Source organism: Anopheles coluzzii, chromosome X (genome assembly GCF_943734685.1).
Source record: "Anopheles coluzzii chromosome X, AcolN3, whole genome shotgun sequence".
Taxonomy (NCBI): Eukaryota; Metazoa; Arthropoda; class Insecta; order Diptera; family Culicidae; genus Anopheles; species Anopheles coluzzii.
This window is the reverse complement of record NC_064669.1, coordinates 17428634-17443034: the sequence shown is the minus strand read 5'-3', so window position 1 is coordinate 17443034 and position 14401 is coordinate 17428634. Positions and strand designations below refer to the sequence as shown.

Sequence of the window (14401 nt, the reverse complement as noted above, 5' to 3'; positions counted from 1 at the left end):
AACCTACCGAATGTTTAAATGTTTTAATAAAGTTTCGCAATCCACGAAAACAAGTTGACAAGGTGAAGTCTCGAAGGTGTTGTCGTAAATACGCTGTGAATTGTAAATCTGCATTTGTAAATTGTAATGCAATCCACTATATGCATCGAAAAGTTTTTGCAAACGTGCTTTCCACACTAGAGATGTGTGATCAGATCCGAATCCGATCGAATGATCCGGATCTGTAAAGTGAGCAAGTCAAACATGGATTAATGTTTGATAGATCCGGTTCACCGCTTTGCTGAGGGAAATAGAGGCCGATCATGGGCATGTGAGCAAGTGAGCAAGAATAATTTATCGGATCATCATTCTCAAACGATCAAACGATCCGTTTTAAACATCTTTAATCGACACAAAAACTGTGGTGATTCTGTAAATACACACACGCACTCTCACTCTCTCGGTGACCGTCCAATTCAGCTCGCGCTTATGGATGACGTTTTCGCGTAACACATACACATTTATACAATCAAATACATTTGAAAGACATTCTTAAGATCAGGAATATGATCCATTCCGGCACCACCGCAAAATAATTCATAAACGGGATAAAATATCACCCAAGCAACACGGCCAGCATGCTGTCTCACTCTGGCAGGTTTGATGATCTGTTGGGTAGAACGAGAAAGCATGTTAATTGTGTTGGGCATAACGAGCTTTTACTAATAACGTTAAACGGCCGCTGCTCAGCGAAAGTCACAAACACAACCTTAACTTGTTGGTATTGCTGAAAAGTGCAATACACTCAACCGATATGTGCGAGTGCATTTTTGCGCATATTGCAGTACATCGGACGCAGCGCTCAAATGAGAGCGAACAGGGACAACGTCTCTCTCAATCTCCCACAAACGCGTCGGTCAGCGAGAGTGTTTCAGTGTACCAGCATGTTGCTGTCGCTTCCTTTCGGATCGTCACTTCGATACGGCAGCTCGGTGAGGAAAGTTCGATGCAAGATTAGTGCAATTTTCGTTCCAGATTTCTTTTGCAGTGCGAGTGGAAAACAAAAACTAAACAACATTATGCATGCTTACACAGGAGGTAAGCTTCATCATAAATATATTCAAAAAGTTGGATCTAATTTGCTACCGTGCTTGTGTGTGTGTGTGGTGGATATGTGTGCTGCTCTTTTCAGGCCAAGTGCGTGACAGGTCGGCCAGCGTTTTGCCACTTCCAGAAGCATTTGCGCGGAATAAGCGCTTTTGTCTGTTTTTGGGCAACATTAGCTCGCTCTACGACGATAGAATGCTTGGTATGTTGTTGAACCTATATGGCCCCTTCCGGGAGATGATCTGCTCGCGCCCCACATTCCCCGGCGCAGTAAAAAGCGCAATCGTCGTTTACGACCAGCCAGAACCGCTGGAGAACGCGGCCCGTCACCTGAACGGTGCTTGGCTGGCGGGCACTCGGATGTACGCGGCGGCCAGCTTTACTACCACCAGCCGGCCAATCCTGACGTCCACCGAGCTGCACGTTACCAATTTCAGCGAATGGATCGACGAGGAAGTACTACACGAGCTTTTCGGTCGGATAGGCCGGGTGATGCAAATTGTAATGGGCCGGAGCGTGTACGGGTACCGTGAGGCGTATGTGTCGTTTAGGTCGGCCATGGACACGGAGGAGGCACACTTGCAGCTCAACGGATGGGATATGGGCGATGGGTTTGCGCTCCGCGTGCGACATTCTTACACCGTGCACGGTGGAGCACCAGTTTCGCCGGCCGAGTTCCAGCGCCTGCAGACGAACCGGTTCCTCGGTGGGTACGTACGCGTGTCCGGCTTGGGGCAGTCGTTCGGAGCGGTGCGGCTGCGCGAACTGTTTGGGACGTATGGCCTCCTGAGGGATGTGTCCGTGCTGCGGGATCAGGACCGAGAGCCGCTCGGTTGGGCGATATTGCGCTACCAGAGCGATAAACAGGCTCTTTTCGTCTCCCGCATTATGGACAACACCGTGGTGGACGATACTCGTCTCAAGGTCGTGAAGCTGTCCAACCAACTATTGCCGTTCACTGACGCTGTGTAAGTATGAGTGTGTGTTTGTGTGCGTGGAAGTGGAAAATTTCATTCAGTGATGTGTTTTTCCTACCATTTCCCAGTCCGATCGACTTGAGCACAGCATTTATTCCGGCGGTGGCTAGCTCATCGGCTGCCACATCCCTCTTCCCAAGAGCCTGGTTGGATGTGTAATGTCTTCCACGTGCTTTCGTCCAGTCGCTGTAGGATTCCATATCGCTCATTCTAAAGCTTCGTTTATCAGCGAAGCATGCATCCTGGCAGAGTGAAGTGGATCCCCTCGCTGAAGAATAGTGATCGAGTGCAAGTAAAACGTGCAATTTCAAGTTTTTTTTTTATCTTTGTATATAGATTCAAGGTTCACGTTTACTTTCACATGAGCAAGGAGTGGAGCTCAGTGCATTAGAAGAAGGTTGTTTCACACTGATTTGAATGAATTTGGAATAACTCACCATTGTACTTACTGCGAATCGCATACCATTTCCATTATCAGTCTATACGAGCTTCGTTAGAAATATTAGATATATTAGAAGTATAACACTGGAAACTCTTCCACCAAGACGGGTTTTGTTACGGTGATGAGAGTGAAGTTCAAGAATGCTTGTTTCGCTAGCGAAATAAATCATAAATAAGAAAAAGCAATTTTGGACCTATTTTAATTAAAAGGCATTATCAATGCCACAGACAGACACGATCTTTGGGATGTTATGTTATCCAGTAATAAGGATAAGCCACTAAAGCGCTCTGGAGCTGCTGACCGGACTTCCAGCGTTTTACGAGCCATAATGCTTGCAGTCATCTCGAACCGCATGAGAGACGAATGCCATAAAGCCTCGTAAAACAACACGACAGACGAAGATATGTGATCTTCATTCATCGATTGGGCACCGCGATCGCCGCCGTTTGTGCCGTCCGACGCAGACGGACGGTTTATGACATGGCCCCGGGGGTGGTTATGCGAAAACATACGGTTTGCGTCGCATCGCAAGCACCTTTGAAAGTCCCCGGCGAATGATGCTGCGAAGGAAGTATGAAAGAGGGTGATGGAGTGGGCCGAAGAAGAATCAGTAGAATGGAACCAAGCGTCCAAGAACATGCTGTCTTCCAAACGATCACTTTCTCTTTCTCGTTTAGTCCCACATTCTCTCTCTTTCTCGCTTGCCTCTTCGTCTTCCACCATGTTCCTTTGCAGTAAAGAGATTAAGTCTCAGCTGTTTTATCATTTACGTTTGTCTATTTTGCTCGGTCAATACCCCGATGCTTTGGAGAGTTTCTTCCGGTATATTGACGTGGTCGAGCATATTTATTGCATTGTTTCCCACATTCACTTTTGATGTACCTATTTAAATAGTGATTTCTATTCAAAATTGTCCTATATTCGTACATTTTGATACAATACTGCTCATCGTTGGTAAAAGTGGACAAGAGGAACTATAACCCCAAACTCTCGGTTAGTGAAGTTTTTAAATTCGTGCAAATAAGCTTTGAAGCTTAGTTTATCAAATATTAAAATTGAATTCAGCAACTCATTAATGAAGCATTCCTCTATAATGTGGTTGTTAGTCATTTACATGTAAGTAGGCCGTATACCGTTTGGCGGTTAAGGACGGACATGTCTCAAAAGAAGCTCGTGGCCTGTGACAAGATGCGTCTTACCACCTGTCTGCCCTAGACAACTTGTCTATGTGGTGTCCTTATGGCGCCGGTTCGGCCGTTGTACCGACTTTCGAAGCGCGTGAACGAGACGACCGCTCAACGAGCTGATAGCACGTGTGTGAAAAGCAAAACCAAAATGTTCGCAAAGCTTGAACGACCATTCTCGCGTTAGCCTTTCTATTAATGCTACTTGCCTGCCATTGCTTTCGCATGCTACTGTTGAAAAACACGTTACAGGAAAATAAAAGAAAATCTAACAAGGCACTGATCGATTGGTGACAAAAAGAAGACGTAGAAAATATCCACTTCGCTGCCAGTGCATTGGACTGTATCGATCTTTTTGATCTGTGTTAGCAAGATAACGTGGAAACTTCCGTGCATTATCAGATGTATTGTGCCTGAGTCAGTGTAACTAGAAACAAAATGTTCTTTTTTAAGTTTGATATCTCGTTGCTTTTCTATAAAAATCTTTTCTCCGAAAGTCATGGTGCACAACCAAATAAAGCAATAGCAGAAGCAGAACTTTTACATCTGCTTTCATTCGATCGCCAAATTTATGAATTTTAATTGTATTCTTGTTCCGATACATGACGATCAACGGAATGCAAATGATATACCGACACTGAAATAGCCATTCACCATCCCCTTCATTGACTCAAACTGTAATAGGATGCACATCACATCGCTTGCGCCGAGACGTTCGCCCGGCAAAGCAATCGTGTGAAATAAAAACGCACAGCAGCATGTAATAATTCGTCCGGCAAACCTTGGGCAGACAATTGCGCTCAGACGATCTGCGCGAAACTGTATGTCAGTAACCATAGCATGGTAATTTCACCCGCACTCAACCTTTCTTTCCCCGTGAAACAACTAATGGATGAGTTTTCGGATATCTGATCAAGCAAATCGTTTCAGGATGCTATCGTTGGAATGCAACTAGACACGATTAAATGCTGCATCGTACTAAGGAGAGTAAGCTTTATTTCAAGTAAATGGGTGCGTTGTGACAATTGAACAAACAGAAGCTGTTGTTGAATATATTAAATAATATTAAAGTTTAATAGTTCAATAAGAATGCTGCGTTATTCAAAGTAGAGTACACGAAATAACATTGAGCTGAATAGTTCTATCAAATGGGATATTAATAAAATTGTAGTGCTCTCAGTGTCAAGGCCCTCAGTGTATGTACAAATCAATGAATATTGAGCGTTATTACTACTGGAATACATCATCGTTGAGAACCAGATTTCCAAAGATTTTAAACACTGCATCGTTATCTTCAATTCCAGGAGCTTTGGAAGCTTTGCGACCAAAACGCCCGGCCTGTTGTCTGGTAGTGACGTTGAGTTTGGGTACGACAGCCTGACTTGGCCTCGGATCGTCCGATCGAGCGCCACGTACTTTTCTTTCACTGCTGGTAGCACCATGCGAGGGATTCCGCTTGGGCTCGAGCTCGGATGTCTCCTTTCTCCAGCGAACCTCATTCATTCGCTCCCGGTATGTTTTGACAAACCAGCGGCAATGGCGGGTCTTCATAACAAGACTAGCTACATCCGCTGATTCTAATAGCACGAACACAGCGTTGGACGGACGGTGCCGGATCTGGGGCTGCATGCACAACAGAACTCGGCCGTACGGTGCGAACCGCTTGCAAATGGCGCGATGCGTTAGGTACTGCTCCTTGTTGCCGATTACGACAGTGCGCTGGTAGTGGTGCAGCTCGCTCGAACAGTCCCCATACGAGCACACCAGCAGCGGCTTGTCGTGGAACACCTTTCCGTTCAGTCGACGGATCACATTTTGGACGTCCCGAGTGGTCGCGAACACGGCCGAGCCGTACAACAGGGACTCTCCAGTCATTGCATTTCGTACGATCTTCGTTGAGACCACGGTGCCAGCCATCGAGAGGTAGCGGCGTAGCAGTTGGTCGTTTACGTTGGGCGCCAGATTTCCGACGTACACGTGCGTGAGGGTAGCTTTTCGCTCCATCGCTTGCAAGAACGGCTGTACCGGGGATACACGTGAACATACAGTTAGATGCAGTTTAGTGTAAAACTAGCACTACAAAAACCAAAAAACACACACCCACACTCATACCTACATACAAACTGAGCAGCTTCGCAAAGGCACTATATTCCAATACTCACACAATAATGGAAAGCTGAGTCTGCAAAAACATAACCGATCAGTAGCACGGTCAAAGAGAGAATGCGAGCCACGCTCTAGCGCAAGAAGGTACGCATCGAAAGTGTTTTGAAGTGCTCACATGCACATTCATGCACACGTCATCCGGTTAGAGTGTCCAGTTGTGCATCTGTTTATGTGACTAGGTAATGTTCGAACGCAATTGCGTCCACTGCAATCTCAAAAGTCTAATGCCCCATCCCGGAGTGACTTCTTAACCCTAACTTCGCTGTGCTACCAATACTCTCCTTTATTGTTTGTCAGCTATTGTTCCATTGAGCTGTTGGCCATGCTCTTTGGATGGATCATATAATTTTTGCTCCGTCTGGAATATCTTGCAAATGCAAGAACAGCGCGGGGGCCATAAATCATCGGACACCGTTCCCTCGGTCTGACATGACTGGTATCGTACAGCTCACCGTGTCTGGAGCCGTATCGATGTGATCGATACCCGGTCTATGGATGGACGAAGATCGCAAGGCTTCAATCCGTGACAAACAGCGAAAATCGATCGTTGCTTCTATGCGTTCGCTTTATTGGGAGCAGCTTCAATGCGTACAGTGGGGACAAGAACATCTCTTTTTGCAATAAAACTGTTGCTTCAGATTTACAATATTCACCACAAAGCAGAATCTTATGATGACGTTCTCGCACCCTTGTGAACCAAGACTTTCCCATTGCGTCTTATTGAGGATGGAAGCAGCTATGACGATGCGTTGATATTACATTATCTTCAAGGGAAGAGTAGATCCATTCTGTTTTATAATTTTTATCACTAACGTTTTTGTCGTTACTGGAATACCAATTCCGATATTTATTTGTGTAACAATTTGTTCGCAAATTGTACATACGATACATCCGATTCATAGCGTACGTTTTTTCTCCAAGGATTTCTCGAGTGTAGAGGGTTTGAGAGTGTTCACAAAAAGCCATAAAGCAACCCATAAGCCTGCTCTCTTGGAGTGTCGGCAGAAAGCATTAAAACTACTGGGGAGCAGTTTCCGGTGGAAACATACATTTCTTTTGATATTTGTGGATACTTTTGTGCATCATTTGTGGATGACTTCAGCGTGACACCCCTCGGATGGCAAACTATGCTCACGCTTAGCTCATTAAATCCCAACAAAAAGGAACAGAAAAGCAGATCTTTTGGATTTCTGACAATAATGCTTTAAGATGAGAGAGGCAATGGTCATCTACACCTGGAAATGCTTCTCAGCATCAATTAAAAAAAGGTTGTAGACCTGTAGTAGTAGTTGTAGTAGTAGCTTTATTGTTTGGTTTGTACATGAAAATGCAATTTCATTGTGCATTTTTACAATGGGTCCGTATGCATACTCTCCTCATTGGTATTACTAATTTTCTATTGGCTTAGCTGATTTGTATTTTAGATAATTATATGCCTTTAAATTTTCTAGATGGAAAAATTTATAAAAAACCCCCTGCAAAAATAATTTGTTTTTAATCTAATTCTATCCTAACTTACAATCTAACTAAATATAACTAACCTTAAATCTTCTTAGATTCTGTTTAATTCACGTATTACCTGGCAGGTGCTGTTGTTGCATTTAACTCTATATTTTGAATTATGTTTTACTATAATGCTAGTTAGTAATTCGGTGTTTGTGTAGGAGTGTAGAGTTGAAGTTCTAAACCAAGGTGGAACGTTAACAATCATTTTAAGTACTTTATTTTGGAGTACTTGAAGGCTTTTTAAATCTTTTTTTGGCAATCTTATTCCATACTGGACAAGCGTAGATTAACAATGGTCTAATAAAACAATAGTAAATGAATAGCTTGTTTTTTAGATTTAACTTGGATTTCCGGTGCAAGAATGTGTATAATATTTAAATTGTTTTTTCAGCTTTCGTTATTACATTTTCGATATGATACTTGAATGTTAAACGTTTGTCTAGGAGTACCCCTAAATATTTCACTTTGTTACTCCAAGGCACTGATACACCATCTATCATAAAATTGCTGTTTGGAGTTTTTCGATGACTTACATATCGTGTGAAGAATATGGCCTCTGTTTTAGATCCATTAATTTTTAACTTCCAATCTAGACAGTACTTGCTATACAAGGCTAGTGATTTGTTAAGTGATTTTATAATTGTTTTTGGATGTTTGGCAGTACTCGTCACAGCAAAGTCATCTGCGTATAAGTATTGAGTGCAATTTTTCATTTTAGGAATGTCTGCAATAAATATGTTGAAAAGTAAGGGGGAAAGAATACTACCTTGTGGCACTCCTGCCACAGGAGTGAAGCTATTTGATGTTGTATTCGAAATGTGAACCTTGTTTTTCCTGTTGGATAGGAATGATTCAATAAGTTTAATGAGCGTAATTGGATAACCATAGGAAATAAGCTTAAATAATAAACCTTTATGCCATATGGTATCAAAAGCTTTTTCACTATCCAGAAGAACCATTCCGGTTGATTTTTTTGTAGTACTATTGTACTTTATTGATTTGGTGAGTCTGTCTAACTGATGTGTTGTTGAAAGGGACGGTTGAAAACCAAATTCAGATGCAGGGATAATGTTGTGAGCTTCCGTGTGAACTCGAATTCTGTTCGCGATTAACTTTTCCAATATTTTACCTATACTACTTAGCAAACTAATAGGACGGTAACTTTCTGGTAGGGATTTATCTTTACCAGCTTTAGGGATAGATATTATATTGGCTTGTTTCCAGTGGGTAGGGAAATATCCAATTTTGAAACAACCATTAAATATAAAATTCAAATAAATAATTGCCTTTATGGGAAGCTTTTTGAGACATTTGTTATTAATCATATCAGTGCCAGTGGCTTTCTTGATATGAAGATTTTTTGTTATTTTGATTAGCTCTGCTGGAGAACTCAATAAGGTGTTGTCAAGGCTGAGCGAACGATTAGTTTTTAAGAATCTTCTAACCGTTGAATTTACTTTATTTTCCATGGGACTGATCAAATCGCTAGTAATTTTGTGGGCAGATTCAAATTGCTTTTTAATTAATTCACATTTTTCTTCAGGTGAAATGTAAATTTTGTTATCTACTTTTAACGGTGGCATAGAATTTTGTTTGTTTTTAACTATTTTAACGAATTTCCACATTTTGTCGTTGTTATTTGTATTTTGGTTAATCTTAATGAGATTTTGAGACCACGAATCATTACGAAGTAAAACTAGTTCATATTAAATTCTTACATTTAGGCTAGTGTATGTTTGTTTTAGACTATTACATTTTCTATGTCTTTGCCATTTGCGTCGTATAAGGTTTCTTCTTGTAATTAAATCTTTTATAAACTCTGGGATTTGAATATTGTAAATGCTTGGCTTAATCCTTGGTACTGCAATATTATGAGCTTCAGTTATATAGTTATTAATATTTTTGATCATATGGTCTAGTTGTTTAGGATGTTTTATGCTTTGAAGGTTAAGTTCGGTCAAATCTATGTTATTGTTTATGTGATTCTGAAATGACTCCCAGTTGGCAGCTCTATAATTAAATATTGATTTGTTTGGTATTACTATTGGTTTAGTACGAAGGATTTTGAAAACTACTGGGAGATGATCTGATGATAGTTGGGTAACAGTTTTTGGGTCAGAAATATTGTGTGAGATATTGGTTAGTATTATGTCCAAGGTTGAAGGGGACTTTTTGGGGTCTGATGAATAAAAGGTGGGGGATTTCGGCCAGTGTATCGAAAATAATCCAGTTTGCATTTTATCAAACAGGACCTTTCTAGCTGAGTTAGAACATAAACAATTTCAATATTTGTGTCTTGCATTCAGGTCTCCGCAAATAATGTAGTTTTGATTGTGTCTAGTTAGGTTACCAACATCATTTTTGAAAGCTATAAAGTTTTTGTTTGCACCCGGATTGTATACAGATATGAGTGTTAAATTTCCACCTGGTGTTTCTATTGAGATTGCTATAGCTTCTAACACTTTAAGATTAAGAGAGTTCATTAGCCTATGTTTGATTTCATTTTTAATCAATATATCTCCTGTAATTCTATCAAACCTATGTACTTTATAATTAGGAATGTAAAAACTTTTATTCGGCTTTAAGTATGTTTCACTAATCAATAATACGTCTATATTAAATTTTTCTATGTAATCTACTATTTCAATACGCTTGTTTTGGACACTATTGGCATTTCAGTATGATATTTTGAGAGCGTCATTGATCATTTAGATGGCATGCAGTATTTTGTTACGATGGCAAAAATTGTCATCAACTGTTCTTGCTTCGATTTGCATGGTGCGAGATTGCAAATAACTTCTTCTATTATCGGTAAGATTTCAGTCCTGTCGAATAGGTCGTTGTTAGTATTAGCGTATCGTTGCTGGTTTGTATTAGTTTGAACCCTTTGAGTCCATCTTTGAAGAGGAGGTTTTTGTGGTAGTGATGGAAAGTCTTTGTGGTGTGATGGTGCAAACTTACGGTTTGTGTGTGTTGTGTTTTTGGCTACGGGAACCGGTCTTTGTGAGCACTCGTGGAATCTAGCGGTGTGATTGCCGTCGCAGTTTGCGCATTTGAGTTTGTGTGCGGGTACTCGTCCGTCTCCTGCTGATGACCCGGCTGTTAGTGGACAGATGATCGAATCGTGCTCACCAGCACATAGATAGCATTTTTTGGCACGGTTACAGTTAGCTGCACCGTGACCGAAGAGTTTACAGCGTTTGCACTGCATGGGACCTGGTTTGCTTGAGAAGTATTCCCAATTTACTCGGCAATGATTGACTGCTCTGATATTTTTTAGCAATTGAAGCAATTGATACGGCGTGTTCGTCGTACTTCTTGTTCTTTATTGGGAGTTTCTTTACCTCCACTGGGAAGATGTTTTCTTCTTTAAGAAGTTCTGTAACTTCGTTGGTTGGTAGATCAAATAGACTATGCAAAACTACTTTCGTTGTTTTGTCTTCCTCTAGCTGATATGAGTGGTAGCTTACATTCCTTTTTTTGAATGTGTTGATCACTTTTTTATAGTCTTTTATTTCATCGACTTGCACTATTGTTCCATGTCTGGTTGGTTTTGTGGTGTACCGTACTACACCGACGTTTACAATGGTCTTATGTATATACGCCACTGACGTACTGTTAACCGTTATTGGTGGAGGTTTTGTCGATTTAGAGTTTGGAGCACTTTGATTATTGATAGCAGCTTGTTTAGCACGAGGTTCGTTTTTGTCGAGTTGACCCAGTAACTCGAAGCTATTCTCATTGTTTGGCCTCTTCCGACTTTGTATTAGTGTGTCAACACTAAGCGTGGATGACGCTAGGGATTTTATCCCTCACAGCGACCTACTCTTTCCCATGACGGGTAGAGTGGTATGAGAGAGTGATCGCTATAATATTCGGATACTATTTTGCAACGCAAGAGAAACAGGTCCGTTCCCTTCCACCTCTGAGCTGCTACTGAGGTTGTAGATCTTTGCTTTGGTGAGCATTAAGAAAATGTAATAATCCATTTTATTGCTTTGCTGATTGCTCTTTTGAGTGTTTTCTTGTCTGGGGGTTTTTGCGTCTTTCAGGTGAATAAATACCGTTTTGCTTCGAAATAAGCACTCTTTGGGCCGTTTCCGTACAATTGAAGTCGGTTTGAAGCTGCATTGATTAGAATGCGTCCGGTTGTGAACTTACCGACAGAAAATGTTAATGTACCGGGACATCAGAGCCTACTGGAGATTACACACATTTTTAAGTGAATGTAATAGCGCATGGCCCATATGTTAAATTTAAAAGCGTCTTGGCCAGAGACTGGACATAACGAAATTAAATTAAAACTTGATGAATGAAAGAGTTTGAAGCTGTCTGTAATTTAAATCAAAATTATATGTAGGCTCTCTTTGTATTGTTACGGAAATTATTGAAGCGATAGCAAATCCTTTCCTGGATTACTCATCGCATCGTCATCCCTAAGCGAACACTTGCGTAAAATGAGTGAACGATGTTTGCGATCATATAGGCACGTACCGAACGAAACTGTGCTCTGGGCAGGGCTTTCCAGCGCAAGGTATACAAAGTACGTCAAAGGCTAACAAAATATTACTCGTCCCATCTCCAGCATGAGAAAGTTAAATTCAATTAATAATCAAGACAGCACTCCACGGAAGGATGACATACGTATCAAAACACAGATTTTCTATGCAGATCATACACAAATTAAAACATTATTATCATTCTATTACACGATTTTACCTATACTGTCTTTTAACGAAACTAATGCTGAGAAACCCTGGGAAGTATCAAGAATGAGTCAGGAAAATAACTGCACACGGTTGGTCACTTACACTAAGAATACAATAACACAAACACATTGACATGTTTTGTGCATTAGAGGGCTATAAAAGCCGATCGCTCATTGCGCACGCACCCTTTCGTTGTTCAAATATTGTGTAGCTAGTAACATCTTCGTGGCGAGCGTTGTGCAAGTGTCTAAGTGCAAGTCTAAGCTAGTGGAACTTTCCCTATCGAGCGCTACAATTCTTGTTTGTCGTCCAGTGACATTGTCCGTGATCGGTTTCAAGTGTTTCAGAGTCCGAAGCAGTGGTTAAGCCATGGCTACCAAGGAGCTGAGTGCGTCGGAATTGGTCGTCCTGGCCCCCTTGGCGACTGAGCCAGGGAGTGATCTGGAGCGGGATGAGCAGAAGGTCGCTCAAAATCAGAAGGACGAGGAGCTGGTTGAAGATCAGACGAAGATCGAGAAGGCTCTAGAAGATGCAATGAGTGACATTGTGGAGCGAGATGAAAGTGAAGACATCAGTGGAAAGCTGATAGAAGCTTTGGAGGAAATCCCGCAAGAGGCAAACATCGTGGACGAGGATCACGTCGAGCAAGAGACCACTCACGACGAAGCTCACGATGAAGCTCACGATAAAGCCATCGTGGAGGCTTCGAAAGATTACGCCGAAGGCGTTGATCGCTGTGCACGTGTGGAGGTCGGTGAACAAGAAAGTAGTGTGGTTGTTGATGAGTTTGCTAATGTTATGTATTTTGCTTCCGTAGGTTTAAGCTGTTGAGCAGTGGAGCTGGCGATGAGCTGAGTTGGTATGCCGATACCTGCCAGCAGCAGCAGAGGGAGTGAAGGGAGCGAATGAACTGGATAAAGTCCTGTGTGTTTCAATGATGTTGGATGTAGTCTTGCAATTTTTGATACATGGATAAAGAGTTGTAATGTTGTATTTTTGGTAAATCAAAATTATTGAATAAAATTGAAGCAAATATTTAGAAAAAAAACCTTGGGCTTATTAATTATATAATGCTCCGCCTGTTTTGATTTTAGTAGTCACGATATGTCCTCGAAATATCAAAATACACACATATACTCGCGGTGAAAATTTAGACCGTTTGTTTTGTTTGGAAATAAACGACCCAGAAACCAGTTTAACTTAAGTAATACTTATGGATGACATTTTCGCGTAATACATATTCTTATTCATGTTAGAAGTATTTTTTTAATTTGTACGGTAACTTTTACGCTAATTGGTACCGTGAACTCCTACGATATTTGAATTCGTACACTATTTCTAAATTACTACTGGGTATGGTTTATCAATTGGAACTGGAACCGTTTCAGTTCTTGACCCGGACCAGGTCAGGTATCGTTCCGAATTCCGAACAGTTTCAGGTATCGCTCCATGATCGACTCCAGCATCAGTATCGGTTCATGATACGTTCCAGTCCAAGAAACATTACCTACACGTTTTACACTTAAACATGTCTAAAGAATGCTTTACCATGAGTGTACTAACATATCGTTTTAACATGACTTTCGAAGATACTTAACAGTTTCTAAAGTTGTAAAAGCTTTAACACTTTAAGCGCCGCGTCATATGATTTCGTATGACGGCTTTGCTCACCACTCAGCTATGTATCTGACGCTCAGTGATTCTCTTGAGAACGAATGAGGTAGGAAAGAGAGCACGAGAACGACATGTGCTACGCCGCTTATCGCAATGAAACAAAAGAGTGATAACAATGGCCCAAGAAACTGTCACTCTCATCGCTCTCTTGCCATGCGCTACGTGCTCACTCAAAAACTGTGACGTCAGGCTGGCGGTCAAAGTGTTAAAACGCTCTGAAGACGCTTATAATTACATACTTACTTATCCGGCGCTACAACCGATTTGCGGTCTTGGCCTGCCTCAGGAGTGTCCGAAACTGCTCACGGTCTCGCGCCTTCGTCTGCCAGTCCGTTATCCCGGCCTTAATGGCGGACGCCTTCATGCCATCTTGCCACCTCAATTTGGGCCTACCACGCCTCCTCTGTCCTTGTGGATGGCCTAAAAAGACTTTACGGGCTGGGTCGTCCATTTCCATGCATACAACATGGCCAGCCCATCGGAGCCTGGCGAGCTTTATACGCTGTACGACAGTGAGGTCGCCGTACATCTCGTATAGCTCGTCATTATAGCGGCTCCTCCATTGTCCTTCCACACATACGGGGCCAAGTTTCCTTCTGAGCATCTTCCTCTCGAACGCGGCTAAGAGGGTTTCGTCAGATTTGGACAGTGTCCATG

General features: G+C 41.8%; 1 protein-coding gene across 3 annotated transcripts in view; it reads left to right on the top strand.

The window, feature by feature from the left end:
• The window catches only part of LOC120958107 (uncharacterized), an 88212-nt gene extending 75057 nt beyond the window's left edge, over positions 1 to 13155 (top strand). Inside the window, exons 2-3 of one of the 3 annotated variants that reach the window (XM_049609519.1) lie at positions 12627 to 12820; positions 12888 to 13155. In XM_049609519.1, coding sequence (XP_049465476.1) covers positions 12627 to 12820; positions 12888 to 12893 — 200 coding nt within the window. In that variant the 3' untranslated portion in view covers positions 12894 to 13155. The remainder of the gene's footprint in view (positions 1 to 12626; positions 12821 to 12887) is intronic. The other 2 variants (XR_007452641.1, XM_049609506.1) reach the window with 2 other exon arrangements.
• Positions 13156 to 14401: the final 1246 nt, after the last annotated feature.